The sequence below is a fragment of the Phaenicophaeus curvirostris genome, chromosome 5, assembly GCF_032191515.1.
Source record: "Phaenicophaeus curvirostris isolate KB17595 chromosome 5, BPBGC_Pcur_1.0, whole genome shotgun sequence".
In the NCBI taxonomy this organism is placed as follows: domain Eukaryota; kingdom Metazoa; phylum Chordata; class Aves; order Cuculiformes; family Cuculidae; genus Phaenicophaeus; species Phaenicophaeus curvirostris.
In genome coordinates this window covers 62631292-62653265 of record NC_091396.1, presented here as the reverse complement: position 1 = coordinate 62653265, position 21974 = coordinate 62631292, and the positions used below count along the sequence as shown (strand labels likewise).

At 37.0% G+C, this 21974-nt stretch overlaps 1 protein-coding gene across 1 annotated transcript in view; it reads left to right on the top strand.

Annotated features, from left to right (window-relative positions):
• C5H14orf39 (chromosome 5 C14orf39 homolog) overlaps window positions 1–19902 on the top strand; it is a 39524-nt gene extending 19622 nt beyond the window's left edge. Inside the window, exons 6-18 of the mRNA XM_069857102.1 lie at window positions 2912–3099; window positions 3587–3629; window positions 4339–4459; window positions 5635–5729; window positions 10518–10657; window positions 11091–11170; window positions 12909–12994; window positions 13088–13152; window positions 14352–14419; window positions 15987–16144; window positions 16661–16787; window positions 18362–18419; window positions 19627–19902. Of these exons, the coding sequence (XP_069713203.1) occupies window positions 2912–3099; window positions 3587–3629; window positions 4339–4459; window positions 5635–5729; window positions 10518–10657; window positions 11091–11170; window positions 12909–12994; window positions 13088–13152; window positions 14352–14419; window positions 15987–16144; window positions 16661–16787; window positions 18362–18419; window positions 19627–19829 (1432 nt within the window). The 3' untranslated portion in view covers window positions 19830–19902. The remainder of the gene's footprint in view (window positions 1–2911; window positions 3100–3586; window positions 3630–4338; window positions 4460–5634; window positions 5730–10517; window positions 10658–11090; window positions 11171–12908; window positions 12995–13087; window positions 13153–14351; window positions 14420–15986; window positions 16145–16660; window positions 16788–18361; window positions 18420–19626) is intronic.
• Window positions 19903–21974: the final 2072 nt, after the last annotated feature.

The following is a 21974-nucleotide window of genomic DNA, read 5'->3' as shown; positions in this document are numbered from 1 at the left end:
CAAAATAATTTTAGTTCATGTATTTTATGGAAAGGGTCATCTAATGGTGCATTCAAATACGATCCTGCTGTACTGAAACGCTTGATGATATGTTCAAATCAACAAGATGTGCATTCAGCAAATTCGAAATATATAAATTCAGAGAAAAATAAGTACATTTAAAACTTCATCCACTGAATGCACGTTTTAGCCTGACATTGGGGGCATTCAGGAGCCACTACTTTAGACAGGAAGATATTTTTAAAAATGGGCAGATCAGTTTTCATTTAATTAGGCACTTATTATGGAGGTTTTCAAAGCATTCCACATATTTTTTTGTTACTGTTTTCATGAACGTATAGGAATGCTTAATACTGGAAAATCATCCTGATAATAAGCAATAGAAAGAAAGAGGAATAAATAGCTGTCCATGTAAGGTTCAGAGATTTTGAAGGTGCTGTCCTTTTCCCATAGGTATTAGATTGAAACTCTTTCTAATGACTTTAATATGAACAGTGCTGAATTCTAATAGCTCGTGTTTAATTGTATGAACCGAGGATGGGAATTGCTTAGGAAAAATATTAAACATAATGAGAATTTCTTAAGACTGCTGTACTGTACTCCCTATGACCTTAAATATTAATCTGTGGAAAATACATTTTGAGAAAAGTTTATAAAATCTGAGGATTACTTTACTTTTATATATACTTTTAAATTTTTTTTGACATGTTCTTAATTACATGCCAGCAAATGCCTTTTTTTTCTCAGTTATTGTTTGTGACACCTATTAAATTAACTAGAACTGAGTAATTTCCATCTTTCACAACTGGAAAATTTGTTACAGTATGCGCAAATAATCAGTAAATCAAGAAACTTATATTCCTAATACCAGCTGTATAGAAAAGCAAATTGATTAATGGATTTTTTTACATGAAGTTTGGGAAGTCTCAAGTCCTTGGTTTCACAGGATCTACAGCTTCTTTCCCTTAAACAGATGTATGGAATTTCAGTCTATTTAACAGGAACCAGTGCCTGGAGTGTATTTTTCTTTGCAAATTGAGGTCTTACTTTTCCCCCTGTTGTGACAATTAAAAAGAACATTTCTTTTTGTAAGATCAGGAACTTCTGCCCTTGAATGTGGTCACAAAGTTTTCTCTCTTCCATTGCCCGGATGAGCCAGTGGGCAGCCAGAAGTGTCTGCCTTTCAGTCATGCTGCATTTAAATGATTAATAGCAGTTTCTTTAAAGAGAAACACCATGTGCTTTGCAAGCAGTGAAAGCTGTTCTTTAATGTAGGCTTAATTTGTGCTGCAGTTAAGCAGGTGAGTCTCTGGCTTTAGTTGCGTTATGCACCATAATTTGTTTCAGAAAGGAATTTCTGGATGATCTACAGGTGTCCCAATAACTTAATATTTTAAAATTTGCCTCTATTTTTCACACAGCCTTTTCCTAGGGGACGACATTTCCTTCACCTTCTGTTATTTTATATTGACCTATTCTACTATCAAGCAGCTTTGTGCAGTATTTCTTTCTCATTTAAATGACCAGCCTGCATTAAAGATACATGCTGGATGTCTGTAGCTGTTGTACACCTTTATAAACATGTGCCATCCACATAAAATATCATCATCAAACTCTTATTATGTATTTTGCATATGCCTAAATTTATCTTTCTTTTTCAAGAATGAATAGAATATCAACATTTTAAAAAATATTGGCATCTTGATTTCATTTTATGCAGTTATTAAGTTTTGGCTTTCAAATGCAGAGAAATACAGTTACTGGGCACTGGCTGTAATTAGTCATAATTAAAAAAAAACAACTATTAGTGGTTAGGTCTTGTCTGTGTGGAAAATACAGGCTTCTATGATTCTATACTTAGCTTACTTGTGTGTGATGTTAAGAACCGGACACAGTTCTTTGATTGCAATTTCAATTATTCAGCATTCTTAAAAGATACTACTTTTATACTGGAAATTACCCATAAAAACTTATGCCTAGCAGCAGTATTGGTGTAATGAAAGACTTGTCCCAATGAGGCAGTTAAATATTTGAACTGTTATTAGCAATCTATCCTGTATATTGCTTGCCCAAGTGAGCAAGCCTGAAAAAAGTCTTTTCCAGCGTAGTCAGTCATTGATATAACACAAGAGGATGGCTGTTCTTTGCAAAACCACTTTTCTTTCTCTTCTTTCCAAACATGATATTGATAATTTGCAGACGTACAAGATGCCATGAACATTAATTGATGCTACCTACTCTCATGACTGGAAGCTATGTATTCACATGGTGCAATGATATTAGTGTACCAATAATTTAGAGGGCAATCCTACGAGAAGCTGAGCATTCTGGCTCTTTGCCAGCTAAACATTTAAGTGTTTGCTTAACCTTAAGCAAGAATACTCCTGCAGGTTTAATGTGATTGATGTGCATGTTTAAGGCTTCCCTGAGTCAGACAGAGATTACTCAGCATCTCCTTGGGGGCAGCTCTGAGTCCAGCGGTGCGTCAGTCTGCTCTAAATATGAGATTCCAGGCCAAGTTCTCTTTTAATGTAAGTTCGATACAGTTCCACCAAAACTGGTGGAATTGTGCCAATATACAAGAGTGGAGAAACTGACCTGCAGTGAGTTTCATCATAATTAAATGTGGAAAAAAATGTCATCTGCCAGGCTGCCTTTGGACATGGGATGGTCTGCAGTCCTTCCAGAACAATGAGATTTGATTGTTTTTATGTAATGAGTACATTCTTTGTTACATACAGCATAGTTTTTCTTGAAAATTGGCTGGAAGATAAAAAAAGTGTAATCCCACTTTTTTTCCAGGACAGCTGCAAATCTAATTGACCTGGTGCAAAAAATTAATAGTTTTTTTTTTCCTTATAAACAATGGCTTTGAGTGAAAAAAAAAATTAAATTATATGTATTTTTATAGGAAAATGTATGAGGATTACATAACCCAGTATAAGGAGATTTTGAAGCAACACCGTGAAAAATACGCAGAAACTGCTCTTGCACAGGAGTATTACAAAAAAAAGAAAGAGATTGAAGAAATGCAAAACCGGATTTTGAAACACTCTGAAAAGTATAAATTGGATGAAGATGCTTCCTTGGATATTCTGGGTACTACTACAACAATGCCTTTACAGTAGAGAATAATGGTAGTACATTGCACATTAAGAATGGTGAACAGAAATTCTCTAATTAATTTTCTGCAGTTTCTTTTCAGCTAAAAGAAAGGTCTTCTTTTTCTTGCACCATTTTTTAGGAAAAAAATCTTTAGCAAACTGAGACTTTGAACAAGAATTTAAAGTCCATACACTAATATTCATTCTTCCAACCCACGAAGGTAATGAGGAGATGTTTGCCATTGGGCTTCTGGGAGTGAAAAACTCCTAAAATTACTTCATAACAATCTTCTCAACATTTTAAATTTATTTTTTCATCTTTTTTGGTGCTGTTTTTGATAGCATTACTGTCTGTTATACTGCTATTTCTGCTATGTGTACTAAGTAGAGATAAGTGATACTGATCTATTAATTTATCTTGCTTTTGTAAAGAAAATCAGATTTGTGAATTAATGATATGAAATGAAATTTTATTTCTGCAGAGCTTGTTCCTTTTAAATCCCTGAATGACTGGGCTTTACACATGTATCCTTGATTTATAGTGTTTATGTAGTTTACAGGCAAGAAAGTTTATATTTACATTTAACATCTTTCTATTAAGAAGTATAGTAATTATTTACAAATTCATGTTTAGAGGGGCAGCATTGGCAGTTCACTGCAAGAAAACTGAAGGTCAAACAATAGTCTTCAGCTCAAATTTATGGCAGCATTTAAAGTAAAGAAAATAAAATTTCACTTAATGACGTAAAAATCTTAGAATCACCAGGTTGGAAAAGACCTCTTGGATCATCGAGTCCAACTTTTCCTATTTGCTTGATTAAAGAGGAGAAGCCCATGTGAAATTAGATTTGAAGACTTGTCTGAGCTACAAGTTGGAAGGAGGAGCTTTTAGATTAAATATTAGGAAGAAATTCTTCACAACGAGGTTGGGAAGGCCCTGGCCCAGGCTGCCCAGAGAAGTCATGGATGTTCCATCCTTGCAGGTGTTCAGGGTCAGGTTGGATGAAGTTTTGAGCACCCTGGTCCAGTGGGAGGTGTCCCTGCCTATGGCGGGGGGTTGGAACTGGATGACCTTTAAAGTCCTTTCCAACCTAAACCATTCTATGAGTCAATGAAATGTACGTTTGTCAGAGCTTTCTCTTCCTCTAGCATTTGCACTTACGGTATAGAGGGCTGAGGGATCTGATAGTATCTCTTACTTGAAAAAAGTAGTATATATTCCCTAACGTGAAAGTGCTTCTTCATATCAAAAAACACAGGAAATGTTAAAGCTTGCTGCAGCTGCTAAGCAAGAATCCATTGAACTGCAAAAAGAAGCAGATGAATTAGAAATTAAAATAAATTATTTTAAAAAGGTAACTGTATTTTAATTCTGTTTTATAAAAATACATTTTCTGTATGTAGTTTTGTATACCACCCTCGTTTTCTGAAATGTGAAAGAAGTAGCATGTTTTCAAGCACTTGGATCAACAGGATGATTCTAGTATTAGTAATTATGTTCCTTTAACATCGCATATGTTTTCTTAGAGAAGAGGGGTCCATGAATGTAAAGGCTCTTCAGGCTTGCTTTCTGTTGACCTCAGTTTGCAACATAATTTCCATCAAGGCACTGTATCACGATGACTTTCATGCAAGCTCAAGAGTGCTGGAGAACACACTTCAACATACAGCAGGGCTGTTCCTCAGTGAGCCCTAGGGCTCGAGCACAGAGCCTGTGTGGGTCCAACTGGTTTTTAAGGTTTCATTAATATGAATGTGCTTAACTAGATTCGCTTCACAATAAAAAACTTGTAGATTAATCCCTCCCCCTCAATAAACGTGTACATAAATTATACTCAGAGGTAAAACTGGCTGATTTTAGGCAGGAGATCAGAACAGCTCCACTGATGAGAAGTCCTCCAAAAAAACCCCCAAAACTCAGTCAGGACAGCATTTTGACCCTCTTCTCTGCTAGGAGGTAAAAGGTTCTAAGCCTGAGTAGCCCAGCAGGCCAACCTTGTGAAGAGTCTGGTAAGTTTTGTATTGTTGCACCTGGACACTTTAACCTCTCTGGGCTGGATGATCATGTACTCCATTTATGGATGTGTCAGCCAGGTCCCCTTCAGCCAGCCCTGGTGGAAGCACGTTGTGCACGGGTGGTGCTTTCTCTTTCTATTTTGTGATACTGTTTGATACTCATCGTTACAGACTCAAGTTCTTAATGTGGTGTGCGCAGTATAAATATATAGCAAGCAGGGATGTGCTTTATTTATAACTGTGAAGGAGGCCATGTAAGGAGCTCCTTGTTTTGAATAGATATGTAGAGGCTGTGCTCAAAAACATCCGTGTTCATTCCAGTTGTTGCAGTTGGTCCAACAAAAAAAATATTGCCTCTCTTTATCCTTGTTCTGCTTATTTCTTCAGACTGTCCTGGCTACAAAAACTCTGCTGCTATGCACTGATTCATCAGGTTTGGAAAACAACAGCAGCATGTAGCTGTAATTTTTCAAGTTCTTTCGATTTTTGTGTTATTTGTTTTTTATCTTTTAAGACATTTGAAGAGACTGTGGAAGATCAAAATAATTCCAAAATGATTGAAGGAAAAAATCAGAAAAGTCTAGAGAAGCCGAAGCAGTTTAAAGAAAGGTACACTTAAAAATTATTTCTTTCCCTTGCTTTTATCCAGAGTACTCTCTGTGCGTTTACACACAAAGCCTGCTACAAAACACAGATTGTTGCTGAATAATGCCTGGCAAGTTTCTCTAATTCTGGTTATGTGATTTACGTGTGTAATTTTAAAAGATTTATGTTTCTTGGGTTTAAAATGGTGGCAAATTTTGATTCTATGATTCTAAATGTATCTGGAAACACACTATTTAAAAGTGTTTTGTAGAAACAGTTGCTCCTCACAGCTACTGCTGATGGATCTATGTGAACAGCTTTGCAAGTCTTGAATACAACTACAGTGACTGCTCAGTCAGAGGTAAAATACATTAACTCTGCTAAACAAATATTTTGGGGAAAATAGTCAGGGTTCCACATGACATTTGTCTTTGGCTCTGAACTAATTAAGAAATTTAACTCTTAATTTGGTTCTTAAAAACAAGCATGAGTGAAAGTTTCATAGACAGGATTATTGGCTTAGTTAGTTAGTCAGTAATCATTTACAACTGGGACCCACTTCAATTTCAGCTCAATTACAATGACTGAAAATCAGCATCAGGACTATCTTGCACTTATTTGGAGTCCTTGCAGATGTTGAAACACGAACCTTAGAGCTGATGCTTTTAGACCACGATCCATGTTAAACTGAAAATATGTCCAAAAGACTTTGTCCATGTGATTTTGCATTATGGTGTGCTTGAAAAAGGAGCTTTTTAGGGTTTTAAATAGGTATTATATCTGTAGAAAGGTGTAATTTTAATCAACCCTAAGATCCATTCCATGAAGGATTTAAGGTCTTTAATATCTGCTTACAGACCTATGAATTATTTAGATGATTCCTTTCTTTTTGGTGGTTTAAGTCCTTTCACCCATTCTGCCTTTTGTAAACTTTTTGTAACTGGCAAGTCCTAAGAAGCGTAGGGAAGCAAGAAATCCACTTAAGAGGTAAAAAAAACCAAATGGGAAGCACTCTTTTTGAGTTTTCAAAGAAATCCATGTATGTGCAATCTGCAGAAAGCAAAATGCCAGTTAAAGACCTGTTCTAAAAGGCAGAGATCTATGCATTGAGCATGGAAGTGTAAGAAGCACTCAGTCAGGCTCCTCATGGAAAGGAATTCATAGGGTGCATTGCTGGACCTGCCAGCTGTATGCTTACCTCCATGTCATGGAGACCTTAGGTGCTTGTGCCTTCACCTGAAGTTGTTTTTATTGCATACAAGTAGATCTTTTTAGTGCTCTTAGTGAGGCAATAATTACCTGGCTTGCATCTTGGCTGTAAGATTCTGTAAACATTGTACACTATCCTAACTCACATTGCCTTTTCATCTCTGTAGATGCATTTACATGATATAGCACATGGTGTCAGACCATAACCTGATTATTAATTAGTATGTTTTCCCTAAATTTTAAAGCTTATTTAGCTCAAAGGTATCCATAACATAAAGACTGGTAGAAAATGGCATGAAAATTGCTTTTAAAAATCCATATTTGGCACTAGTGTATTAAAACCAGTCTTTACTAGAAAGCTTAGAAGTATCTAATAAAGTAATTATCAATTTTAAAAATAAGTGTATTAACTTGTGATTCTAACCACTGTGAAAAAAACACAGACAAAAAAAAATTGCTTAGCTCATGAGTCACTTAAATTAAAACCCTTGCAAACTCAAGGCAACATACAAAACTGTTACAGCAGAATGTGGGGACCAGAGGCAGTATCTCTTGAGAGCTGTTCTGCAGTTATTACAAGGTTACTACAAAGCAAAGAGAGCTTTGTGAAGAAAAAATTAGATATCTTCATATTCTGCCACAAAAGAAGAAAGAATGAAAGAAAGATGAAGAGTTATGCTGTGACCCTCCTTGAACTGATGCAGACCAGTGTGAAAACCACCAGCAACACTGAGCGAAAGAGCTAAACAGAGTAATGAAAGCACTGAGATCAATGTACAAGTTACTACCCATTAAATGCTTTAGGGGGCAGCAGGACAAGAAACCAACCCACGAGTTAATGAATAGGTGTTTAGATGTAGGTTCTTTGAGTAGGGTGGTAGTGGTAACTGTGCTTTTAAAAGGCTTGGAAGATGCCAGTTTGAACCACTTGTTGCTGGCCAGCTGTTCATTGATTAGGCTGACTGCAAAACACAAATTCCTCTTCCCATTTCAACTGTTTTCTCCTAACTGTGGGCTTTCATAGTTTGCCATTTACACAGGCAGGTATCACAACTAACATTTACAGACTCAGAGTTTTCGTCAATCACCAAATAGGTCTCAACCCTTTTGAAGCCCTTGTCTTGATTTATCCATTAGAGATCATATTTATTACACAGAAAGGCTGAAATCTTGAACTGTGGTTTGTCATGTATCATGTTCATTCTCTCTGCTTTTAAGAATGTTTGTGAGAGTTTTAGTTCCATTATTCTGTAATTGTGGGCTTGGTTTTTTTTTTTTTCATTATATATTCATTCTACTTCTGCACACCTAAAATATCTTACATTCCAAGTGAGACATTTTTGCTAAACCTTCTTGGGAAGGATATTCCATGGTGGATTACTGCAGGTCTTTCACTACCTTTGCGTTACAAGTGATGAGATTCTACTGAGCAGAGAAAAAAAAACACAATATATTTCTTGGAAAAGACGGCTGCTTTTGGATGTCTAAATGTGAATGTAAATGAAGACTTAACCTTGTACTAACCACAACCTTCTAGTCAATTGTTAGTTACTAATTATTGAAAGTGATGCTTCCAAAAGGACTTTTTGGCGTGTTCTGGATTAGAACACTGAACATGGCTTCAGTAGAGAACCTTGTACACACCACATCAGCAAGTGTAATTCTTCATAGGTATAATCAAATACTCTTTATTCCTATAGTGAAGATAAAATATTCATATTTGGGCTTCATAATTCTATAAAGAAGAAACTATTGCTATGGAAATGGGATTTTTCTTAGACTTAAGAATATGTGGGTTTTTTTCTTTGCATCTTAGTAAAAATATGTTATCTATTTCACAGTATGAATTAAGATAAATATTTTTTATCTACTCAGATGTCTACTAACAATGAAGTAGAGAAAGAACACAATCTTTCTTGTTACTGCAATTTGGACTATTTTGAGCTTCAGTATACAGTTTGATTTTTCTTTCAATGGTGATTAATTATGTCAGAGTTGTTGTCAGAGTTGCACATTGTTTTTTCTGTAATGTTTTTAGGGAGGGCAGGGAGCAGGTGCATTGCACATGCATGAAGTTTAACTGCAGGCTCTTGCAGAAGGTTGTATTACTTAAAAAACATGTATCTTAAGAGCTTCGGAGTCCTGTTTGTAATTTGGCCATTGACACATTCTTCTGAAAAGATACGCTTTGTAAATGAATGCTTTATCTCATGGACAGTAGGTGGGTTTTTTTTGTCTGCTAGGCTTTACAGAAGCCCATGAAAACTGACTTCAGGGACTTTTAAAAACACAATTGAGCATCCTATGTTCTGTAAAAGAAATGGTTTATGACAGTCTAACTCACAACCTCAGCAGCAGCAGCTTTGTTCAATTCATTTTGAATGATGATTGTGGTAAAGTGGCCAAATAATCCATTTGGAAAAGGTGAAGCAGTTTTTGCAAGGGTTCTGTTCTTTGCACTGCTTTTATTTCTCCCTGATTTCACACTCTCTGCGTCTGAATTTAAAGATACACTAGCCATGTGCACATCTTATTTCCTGTAATACTTGTTCTTGACTCAGGCAATGTCTGTTATTCCTGTAATTGAAAGAAAAACAGATTTTAAAGAATCTCTTATCATTCCTGGGGTTTTTTTGATTGATCTGTTAGGTGAGATATGGTTTATATAGTTTGTTGGATGTCAGTCCAAGTGTTTATGTAACTTTGCAGGTGTAGATATTCCTTTTCATCAGCTATTTGACTGCAGTGCATTCGTGGTTTTATGTGATCACAGTTGTGCATGCTTATTAGTTTAATGTGGTGTGAGATCTGTGTATCTTAACCAGAGCTTCTAGTTTTGTACTTTTTAGTAGTGTTGCTAATTTCACTCCACACTACTTTACGAAATGCATCCCACAGTTTATCTTATTTTTGATTAAGGAAAATGTCAAGAAGAGCAAAAAAGCTGTCTCAATTATTCATTTGTTATGAACAACATTGTTTAGCCAGCTATAAACCAGATGTTGCAGCTAGAAGCATCGAGGCCTAAGCAGGAATGCCAGGGAGAAAATTAGATAAAACTCGTTATTTTAAAAAATGGTAGATGTTCCTGTGTCAAACAGACACTTTACCCTGCATTGTTCTGCTAACCTTTGTTTTTCTATGCTGTAAAAGTCTATTTGCCCTACACAGATTATTAACCCACAAGTGAAAATGCTTGTTGCAGCTTTCTCTTTTGTGTGTATGGTATGAGTATTCCAGACAATCTCAGAGAGAGTAAAAGTGTTTTTTTTCAGTGAAAATGTGATTTCAGAACTACGATAATGAAGTACTTTGACGAAAGTGTTAAACCTCAAACTACTAATACTTTTCTTTGGCAACACTTAAGTCGACAATGTTCTTATGATTAGCTTCTTACTACATCATGTCTTCTGCCTTCAGTTATGTACTCTGTCTGATATTATTTAAAGGAAACTTCCATTTTTAGCAGTTGCTGGAGCTGAAAGAAGTAGAACCACCCTAGCAGCAAGCATGTCCCTTGAAAACTCCACTTATTTGAAGCAGTTGTGTTTTATGACTTCCTTCCTTCTGCAGTTGTTAATTTTTTTAAATTTTTTTTTTTAGGATATTTGAAGAGAATGAACATCCAGCCTTGCTAAACAAGAAGCATCAGCTGTATAAACCATTACATGTCCCATGCATTCCTCAGAAATTAGTCCAGTCTGTACAGAGCATTAGAATTAAAATGCAAGGAACAGAAACAGGTGCGGTGTGTTGAATGATCTTTCTGTGAAGATTTTGGATTATTTTTATGTAAATGAGTGGAAACCATGATAACAAATCTACCAAATGGCTAGTACTGTGATAGTTTAAGCCACACTTTCAATGGAAGCTGGGTACTTAACCTGTCTGTCTGTTCCAAAAATCTCCTGTGTCTGATTTGTCTTATGTGTGCAATGAAGTATACCTGATGCGTAGTGCCAGAAATATCCATAATTTATCTTTAGTGCTGTTTGTAGCAAATATTAGCCAAGTATTATTTGCAGTAAATTGATACTTTCATATTTTGTCTTAATTTTCTTTTATCTCTTTATCAACAGCAAAATTCATTATCTTTGTTCCCAAGTTCAGTTTAAGAGTGACGTACTTTGGATGCTTAGTTCTATTGACAATACTAAGTAATATTTGTTAATCTAGGGAAAGAAGAAAAAGAAAAACCAATGGAACTTTCAGTGGCGACTAGCAGTTCCTCCAGCCTTGCTGAAGAATCGTCACAGGTATGCAGAACTCCCATTGGTAAAAACATGACAATACATAATCTATTTTATGTGGTTGTTCAAATACAAAGCACTTCAAATACAGCAACCCCAGTTCCCTCAGATGCTCCTCATAAGATTTGTTCTCCAGACCCTTCACCATCTTCATTGTCCTTCTCTGGACTTCCTCCTGCCCCTCAATGTCCTTCTTGTAGTGAGGGGCCCAAAACTGAACACAGGATTCAAGGTGAGGCCTCAACAATGCCAAGTACAGGGGCACAATCACTTCCCTGGTCCTGCTGACCACGTTGTTTCTGATACAAGCCAAGATGCTGTTGGCCTTCTTGGCCAACTGGGCACACCGCTCACATTCAGCCACTTTCGATCAACACCCCCAGGTCCTTCTCTGCCAGGCAACTTTCCAGCTACTCTTCTCCAAGCTTGTAATGCTGCACAGGGTTGTTGTGTCCCAAATGCAGGACTTGGCACTTGGCCTTGTCAAGCCTCATCCTGTTGGTCACAGCCCAATGGCTTGCAACTGTATTTGCTGGGCAGAAGCTCAGGGAAGTTTGTGTGCCAAAGTCTTTCTTTATAAGGGACATCCCACTGGGCCTATTTAAACCCAAATTTTAATGAACAACAAAAATTGTCATGTAGAAATTTAACAGAACCAGTTGTGATTTTTCTTAAGAATTTCAAGGGAACTGAAGGATGGAGTGAATCACTAAATGGTTTAGAGTGGAGCCTGTGGTAGAAGAAGCAGCCTTCATTAGATAAGGCAACATGAAGGGCAGTGGTAGACTGAGTGGAGCAAGACCAGAAGAAATTTCAAGAAATTTAGGTTTGTGGCAGGTGGAGGGAGCTGGACATGATGAGGATGCTAGAAGGGCTATTGCCAGGGGAATCCATGGATGAGGATGGGAGTCTGGGACCTAGAACTGCACTTAGAGAATAGGGGGAAGGAGCAAGTCATAGGTAAGGGGACTTTAAGAAAGGGTGATAGCAACAGGGAAAAGAAGATGAAGTCTGATGAAAAATAAAAAGTTTGGAAGAAGGTTGTTATGCTTCAGAAAAGGTGTGCTGTAAACTACTGGCAGACACATTCTGCATAACCAGCCCTTTTGTCCCACACCCCAATTTGAATTAATTTTACAAATTAAGAAACAAACCAGAAACAGCATCTCCCTGTGAAAGAATGTGTCATCCGATGCTGAGGCATAGGTTCCTGCTGTCACTCTGCCTTTAAGGCACAAACATGCTACATACATGTACGAGTTAAGGCTTCTGAGCTGATGAAAATTTGTGAGGCAGGCATATTTCCATGTTTTCTGCAGTTTTTCAGTCTACACAGGGGACATAGTTGCTGCTGATGTATTCCCTCACTTGCTTTTGGAGGTGGAGACAAGCCTGGCTCCAGCTCTTTCTATGTTTTTTTCCAGCCAGGAGCAACCTGGCTGCAGTAGTAGAAAACCTGTATAAAGCTGGCAAATTATGTAATGTTATTTGTGTGGCAAAAAAGTTAGTAATTCACTTCCAATCATCAATGCTGTGAATGTTACTTTATGAATTATTACAGAAGTTGTTTGGGGTTTCATACTGTTGGAATGTAAAGCAAAGATAAGCAAAAAATTTTTATGTTCCCTGACCCCTAAAGAAGGGCTAGAAGAAGGAATGTCCACAATCTAAGGGGAAATTAGAGTGATATTGTGAAGTAACAATTTCATGTGCTGCCTCATTTGAATTTTTTCCTATGTTTCAGAAGGTTATTGACACTGCAGGGACTGATAACCCACAAATGGCCCAAGTCCAATCAATAGCAAGCTTACAAAACCAAATGCAATTCAGGTAACTTTTATTTAATAATCTAATTTTGATTCTTGAGGTTAAAGTTGATGGAAATACTCCATATTCAGGCAAATGATAATTTTTGTCTTTTAGACTGCGAGTTCCTCTGAAGCAGATGACTTCCAATCAACAGTTTGAAAGTGAAAATGCAGTAGTAGGTAAACTACCAGTATTTTTCTTTTCTGATAGGATGCATTGTTACTGTATACTGGATCAAATAAATACAAAAGAGAAAATCCCAAGGGCTGTTTTTCATTTTGGTATTAAGGGAGCCACCATTTGTATTCCCTTTCCACTGTGGTTTCTGGGGCCTTTGGCAGCCTCGCTGGGGCCTTGAGCAGCCTGGTCTAGTGGGAGGTGTCCTTGCTCATGGCAGGGGGATTGGAACTGGATGATCTTTAATGTCCCTTCCAACTCAAACCATTCTATGATTATTTAATTCAAACTTTGCATATAACAGGCATGCAGGATCCTAATTTAAACAGAGGCTGAACTGCTTAGTAACTTGGAAGTCATTCTGCTTTGACCATTGCTAATGAAGGGAACCTTCCAGCATCTCTTGTGAATCCATACTCTAGTCTCAAATTACTTGGGTAAAATGAAATCCAGTCTGAAAATCTGCCCAGAAGGCATGAGAAAATGAGAATAAAAGGGATATAATGAACTCAATAATTTAGGAATAATGAAGCATCATACGAAGATTATTAAACATGAAAATTAACTTGAGAAATGCATACAGGATGCTTACGGAAACATAATCGGATAGTTACAAATACACCTATAGTTTTTGAAATCACAAGGCACTGAGCTTCCATTTAAATATTTTTTTAAAAATTCTACTGCCAGTTTAGATTATCTATCCTGATACACAGGACACATTACGCATTTTGAAGCTTAGAGCAGAAAGTCTGACAACGTTCTTCTGATTTCTCATCCTGGCTTTTGTCCAGTCCTTTAAGATGCATTTCATCAATGTCATATGAATGTGCTTTTTATATTGTTTCCACCTGGTTTCTATTGGCTGCTATCAGCACACTCAGAGGGCAACAGCTGGATTTTACAGACATAGCACTCTCAGGGAACAATAGATGGGTTTGAAGAACACGCCAAACCACGTGAAGCAGCCTGAGCATAGCTGTAACGACAGCGAACGAGTGGCAGAACAAGGGGTAATGGTTATGGATGTAGCCACAAACTGGGTTATTTTGAAAATTGCAGACAAAACACTTCCTTGCCAATACCAATAGCAATGCCAAGTTAGTAAACCTTTTTCAAGGATTCTTTCCCACAACATAATTTTTTATTAATCCCTTTAAAATGCTGTTATAATACAAGCAGTGCTGTTTTTTCTGTATAGACAACCAAGAGTCCAAATGTGATGATAAAGAAGCAGATGAGCCAAAGGAGTCTTCATATACACCTCAGGTAAGCAAAGCCTTTCTTATATTGTAAGGAGTTATTTTGTTTAGAGTAGTCGAAGTATCTTGACATGCTTGAATCTCTTGGCGAGAGGTAAATCTCAAAATCTGGTAAATTTAATCGCTTATTCTAAGGCGCCCCAACAGGTATGAAGCCTTCATCACATCAGTGTTCCATGGGGTTTTAAGTTACCTTAAAAATAGGCTTTTTAGGATGAGTACCCTATGCGCATCCTAGTTTTTGTATGAATTGATGTATATAATATTTGTTCACATGAAACATTTAAAAAATATTTGTGTTTGAAACTAGTTTCTCAAACCCCTTCATTTCCCACAAAACCATAACAAATAGGCTCTGTGCTGGCTACAGAGGCTGTGTGGCTCCTTTGGTGCTGCTTTTACTTGCTTTATTCACACCACTTGTGTGTACAGGTTGCATATACAGGTGACACCAAGAGGTGCTTTGACACCATTGAGCAGATAAGCACTGCACAGCTGCTGGTTCAGCACTCCCACAGCGGGATGGGGAAGAGAATCAGAAGAGGAGCAGTACAAAAACTTGTGGGTCGAGATAAAGACAGTTGCACGCTAGCAAAACAAAATAAGGAATGCATTCACTACAGGCAGTTCTTTAGCCATTTCCAGGAATGCAGGGCTTCATCATATGGAGCAGTTACTTGGGAAGACAGATACCCTAACTCCAAACATGCCCCTCTTCCTCCTTCTCCTCTGCAGCCCTTATTGCTGAACACAACATATGGTGTGCAATATCCCGTTGGTCAGTTGGGATAGCTGTCCCGGATGTGTCCCCTCCCAGCTTCTTGTGCACCCCCTGCCCGCCTGCTGGTGGGGTGAGGAGCAGAGAAGGACTTGACTCTGTGTAAGCAATAACTGTTCAGCAATAAATACAATATCTCTGTTTTACCAGTGTTGTTTTAACCATGGATCCAAAATGTAGCGCCATACAAGTTATTAGCTCTCAGCCAAAGGCAGTGTACAAGATCAAGTTTGATCATCTTCTGGTTAGCTCACTACAAGGTGATGCCTGCAGGCAGTTGGTGGAGAAGAATGTCTTTAAACCAATACTGAGTCTGATGGAAATTGTCCCACAGAATCCAAGAGTACGTTCTCATTTAACATTTTCTGAGGAAGGGGAAACATCTCAGTCAACTGAAACATATACTGATGGTGATGTTCCTTCATTTCACCAGGGAGTATCGAGAGGATTACAGTGTGACTTTAAGCATTATGCTAACATATACTTTAGAGTGAAATAATTCTTTTATTCAAAATCAGTATTTTCAGCCAGTTCTTGAGTTTCTTTATGTTTTGGATGAAAATTTTCATATATTGTTTCAGTGTAAAGGAGTCTATTTTAAATGAGATTAAAGTTATAGTTTTAAGTATGATGAATATGACACTGTGAGCATTTTATTTAAATTATTTTATTTTCATGAGAATAAAAACATCTAGCTAACCCTAAAACATAATGACTGTGTATATAGGTAAATGGACTAATGATAATTTGGGAAATTTTACATGCAATAAACATTATTGTCTATTTCTTTTAATAGGACATTCATCCATGTTTCGAGTCAAATGAAGACAATCCAGACAGAGCAGATGAAAGCACAGAACACTTTTTAAGAGCACCAGAAACACCTGATTTTGGAGGAACACATGACTTGAAGGGGAAGAAAACCCTGTTCCCTAAAACACCTCCGTTTGACTTGTATGATTTCAGCTCTTATTTTGATTTTGAGTAAAGTTGTACTGATGTTTATAGTAGAAGCCTTTATGCTGTTTTTTAAAGATATTATAGGAAGACTTTTCTATAAAGCTCTTCTGTAAATATATGTTTTTTGAGTTATGCTAGGTAATTAATTAGATTTTATTCTTAAAGTATCATTCTGACTTGAAGCATGCTGCTTAGAAAGATATGAGATTCAGGTTCTTTGTAGTTCCTTTGCTAAAATTGTTGCTTTTTTCTGCAATAGTATTTGTCATACCAATTTTCATCTTTAAGAATTTTAGTAAAAGCTAGGGAATTGGTAAGAACACCACCGCACTTTGCTTTGAAGAGGTGTGTTATCTGTTCAGTTTTGGAAGAAGAAATTGTTGATGGAAGCTACAGGAATCTAAAAAAGTGACAAACGAGAAAAATTAAAAATAGAGAAAAAAAATAATCCATGCACTTTAAAAAATGGTTAATGTAGTTTCTTCCTTTCTGTCTTCACAACGTTCACAGTTTAGATTGTGAAGAAGGAACATCAAAATCTCCTGCTTTCTTTTCTCTCATGAACTTCTCCCAGAAGTCACCTGGCTTTAATTTGTTTGATTCTTCTGTGTTTGGGGCAGAAAATTCATCTGATGAGGTAAAAATTAGGATATACTTGAGAATATTATTAAATACACTTGAGAATATTAAATTCCCACAAAGCAAAGTATGCTAAGAAAACAGCATTGACAGTGAGTGAGGTTTTCAGATTGGTTGCAGTTGTAGTAAATAGTTTTATACTAGCCTGCTCAATTTTAGGTTTGATACCCTTTGAAAATGCTTATCTCCTTTCCTGGTGACCCCCTTACGATAAATTCTGATCAACTATGGATCTTTCCCATATGGGCAAGATTGGGTCTTTTTAAAATATACAGGTGATTCACAAAAAGGCTTCTGGATCAGCTTTACAATGCAAACCCTCAGGTACTCTGGTAGAACTCACAACCCACGCGCCTCTTCTGTGTGGTTCTGTCTTGCTGAAAGGGGGAATCAAGTATTTAAAATTATATTTTTTCCACCTCCATTTTTCACAAAATGCAGAACGCTGAGCAAAGGAAGAAAGGACTGTCTGTTAGGATTATTGACTAGCAACTATGGATCAGTTATACTTAAATAGAGGAGATAAGTAGGTAATTGACTGGAACAGGGAATGGAATTCAGATCTTCCTTTTCCCTTGCAGGTTCCCTAACTGCAGTGCTCTGGGGTCATTTTTACTCTGCTGGGCTAATAGATAGCTGGGTACTCAGGATAGATGTGTACCAGCGTGTAGTGCAGTGCTTAGGGATGACTCTCTGGAAAGTAGATTCAAACACTTTTATGAAAATAAGAAATTTGAAACCAGGTATCTCCTGTTTCAGTGGGTGTGCTGAGCCTTGAAGTTACCAAATGAAAGCTGAAGGATGGAAGATGGAAACCACTGTTTTATTTTGTGTTTGGCAAGATATGTTAAGTTGATATCACAGAATCATAGAATGATTTGAGTTGAAAGGGAGCATAAAGATGGTTCAGTTCAAATCCTCTAGCATCAGTTGTGTGTAGGAAAGAATAGTTTGGCAAGCAGTTTGTGAATTGTTTAGGAATGAGGTAGGTATTAAGCCATCTAGTGCTGTCAGAGCTCACACTATTTCACACCTGCTCAGTGGCAGAAAGCAAGAATTTACTAGCCTGTAACAGTCCTGTGGGGTTCTCTGAAGTTAAATGGGAGTTCTGAAGGACTTAAGTATCTATTATAAATCTAGCCTAAGAACCCTTCTCAAGAGGGACAAGTGGTTATTCTGCTACTCTTTCTGGCAATATTAGGTCCTACTCAGTAGGCAGTAATTTTGTTGGTGCCTAGAGGTTTTCCAAAATGTCACAGAATGAAATAATACTGGATCTTTTCAGTTTAAAAAAACAGCAGGAAGACACATTAGATTTTGGTCTGTTCTCAGTTCGGTGTGGTTTTTTAGAAGAATGGAAGGAGTCTGTTTGTAGATGTAAGCAAACATCATGAAACCTATCTTACCAGCTTACCTTGAAAATTTAGGGACTGATATATACACTTAAATGCAGATTTTGTGAAGGCTACTAACCTTCATTGGGACAACGTCTTAGATCTTATTACATATCAGCATTAGAGCTTATCTTTTGTCTTTCTCATTTGTTAAATAAAACAACTGTTTACATTTCAGATAGAGGGAAGTTATTCTGTGGGAAACTTGAATGCCTTGTCGCCACAAAAAGATACAGGTAAGTCTGAAATTCAGCTCTCTCTATGTGCTTGCGGGACTGACAAGCTCATGATACTGCACCTTTGGTTGTCTGAAGGGATGTTCATCTGTGATACTGTAGTTCAGTGGTTTGTTGTGTTTGTTTTCGCTTTGTCTAGATGAAACCTTTCCCTGCATGTTTGACTTCAAATGTATGAGATGTCATGAAAAAAGAAGCTTGACAAAGAAAGAAATAGGGATAGCATTAAGGAGGTTTTGTGCAAGCAGAGAGGACCCGCAAGGGAGAAGAATTTTAGTGTCAAAGCTTTTTCACTGATAAAAAGAACACTTCTTTTAATGGAAAAAGCTAAAATAATCAGTAAATACTACAATTTAAATTAAATCTTCCACCTTAGTGTTGGAAAGCGTACATCTGTTGAGTTTTTTTCCTCTCTCAACTAAATGAAAATCAAGTTTTCATTTGGTTAAAGAGATCTTGATAGTAAATGGACTTCCATCAGTTTAAACTATCAGTTTAAACCAAGAACAGCATAAGGAACAGAGAGGAATATCAGACTTAATAAACAGTATCTTTCACTCACACAAAGGAGCCATACACATTTACACATTTGGTATGAAATTCTGGCTTTAGTGAAATGAAAAGCCAATTTTTCACGATATCAATAGGATCAACACTTCTGATCAAACACTTTGCTGAATGGAGCTATAATATTTTTTTTTGGGGGGGTGGTGTTTGCTCCAAGTGCAAAACTACTCTTTTGAAGTGGATGAATATTAGGTTGTATGCATATGTAACCATTGTAGAGAAAAACTCAAGAATTTTGTGTTACTAAATATAAAACTCAGGTGTTTTTCTGTCACTAGCTTTGTTTCTCCAAGTATTTCAGCAGTTGAGTGTTTTGTTTTGTAGAGAAGCAAGAATCTGCAAATACGTATCATTTTACAAAGACCGCTATTGCTTAGTATTCAAGATATTTCACCCAGTATATTGTGTAGAAGTGATTTGTTGCCCTAAATCGTTCAAGTACTTCACACTCCATTCTATGTAGATTCTAATAATGCCCTTCTGGAAATATCATTTCTAGTGCAGAAATAAACACACAACTGCAGGCTGATACTCAGCAGGACGTTGGGACTACAATATTATTACAGAAACATGATGCTGAATGCAATATTCTTTCAGTAAGATTTAGTTTAATAATAAATGTAATATATGTTCCATATAGGAAGCTTGTTTGGGAAATCAGAAAGTGAGGATGCGTTTACCTTTCCCTTCTCATCGGAATCGACTTCTCATGCATTTGGAGATGGAAAAGATGACTTTAGTTTTCCATTTGCATTTGGACAGGATCAGAGATCATCACAGCCTCCTTCTGTGAAAGGTTTTCATTCTTCTTTGCAAAATACAAAGCCATTTACATTCTTTTGAATACCTTTGACTTCCTTTTAAATTCTTTTCCTACTTAGCCTTGACAAATGTTTACAGTGTCTTAAGTTAAAATACAAAGCATTTAATCTTCTCCTTTCATGTAAGAATACATTATTGCAATTGCTGTGCAAGCACATGCATGTTCATCAAGCGTACGTGCTTTGACATGTGGCTTTTATTTTTCTTATTTATTTTATAAGCATGTTGTTCTCATTAAATGTTATTTTATGCTCTTGCTACATTGGTGCTCACAAGCAGCAGAACTATCATTTTAAGGTAGTGTGTCAAGTTAATATCTGTAAGAGAGCATCTGAACTTCTAGGTGAGTACTTTCAGCCTGATATAAACTAAATAACTTGCGTAGAAAGTGTTAGTAACTGTTGATTGTAGCAACCGAAGCTGAATTTGAGTTAAAGGCAATGTTCTTAAATTAGCTGTTATACACTGAATGTTTATAAAATTTTTGAAATAAACATTTTTGTACATTTTACTTAAAGTTTTGTAGGTATTTCTTAATATCTGATGTAAAATAGTGTTGCAATTATAATACTTCATATTTCAACTTCTGTCCCTCTAAATTGAAACACTGAAAGCAAGTTCCTTCCTCTTTATCAAGTATATTTCATAAAAAGATACAAAAGCAGACAGTTCCCAAAGTCTGACTGTGGTCAGTACAAGTGTATCCATCAGTTCTCCAAAACCATCTTTCCTTATGGAATAGCTGACTGTTCTGAGCCACTGCAGCACTGTGCACTGTGTATCCCTCAGATTCATCTTCTCTAGAACCAGCAGTTCCACATTTCTGGCCTTTGAAGAAAACACCAGATCACTTCGGGGTTATTCTTTTCTCTTACATGTGAAACACAGGTTACTAGCTTTTGAGACTCCTTATGAATTTATAAGGGACATTTGGTTTCTCAGTCACTTACTGTGAAGTAAACACCCTGCCTGAGGGCAGGCAAGAAAGAGGCTGAAATGGAAATAAAGAACATAAAGGGGAGACAACATCATTCAGCAGAATTCATGGAAGACATTGCAAATGCATAAACTGGTCAGAAGGGCACATGTTCTGAGAGGAACAAGTTGACAAAAAGCGTCCTCTCAGTATAACCTACAGTCTTCCAATAAAATGCCAAGAGTCCAAAAGGGAGCAGAGTCTCCTTTTCCTTGCTTACCTGCAAAGCCCCATGTAACCAAAAGCTTGGTTACCTATACCACTGCTACTTTTCTGCCAAACTTGTAAATGCCTTGGGGCTATTTTTGTGCAGTCTGGCTTCTCCTTAAATACTTGTGCCGAGAGATTAGTGAAAGGTGGAATTTTGTTACTGGAGAGGGATTCAGGAAGTTTTAGTGAAGTACTGCTATGATCCAGCTAATAGGAAGGGAGAAAGACGGATTTGATAGACTTTATGCTTTCCAAGTGTGGGTTTCCATGTTGATCTGTTTTAAACAGCTTTTCTATTTTAGTGCAATACCTCACAATCTGAAAAATGTAAGGTGGAGGCAAGTTTGAGAACCTGTCTTTGCTATTTGAGGTAGTGTTTTAAGGTATGCTACTGACATACGTTCTGAGATCATTTAGAAAGCTAGAAACAACAATTTTGTTTGCTCAATTATTCCATAACTGAAGCTTGCTCTCCTGTGTCCTCATGAATTCTGTTATCTGTGCCTGTGACACTGCAATCCTCTAGTCAAGGCTGCTGGTTGAAGTGGGAGAAACTGTAGTTCTAGATTTTGCCGGCTGCTTACTTACATACGTTGGATAGGGTGGTTAACAACAGAAAAGAGAAAGTGGCTTCAGAAAAGGCAGCCACTTAGTATTTGGGATACTTTCCTCAGATCTAAGAGCATGAAATATGTATAAACATGCACTGAGATTTTTCATTTGTATCTGTCAAATTCTGCCTAAAAATGATCCCTTGTGTTTAGGCCTATAAAATCAATAGTAGTTCTGTTGATGAATTGCTTACACTAGCGTGTGTCACATTGGCTAATGTAATTTTGTTCTGTCCTTTATATATCTGCCTGGCCACATCCACTTCTGGTCTAAAAGACTCTACGGACTGAGATCCTCTTGTCAATGTAGCAAGGGCTGCTTGAGAGCAAAGTGCTGTTTATTTGTTGCCATGTGTTTTGTGCAGTTAT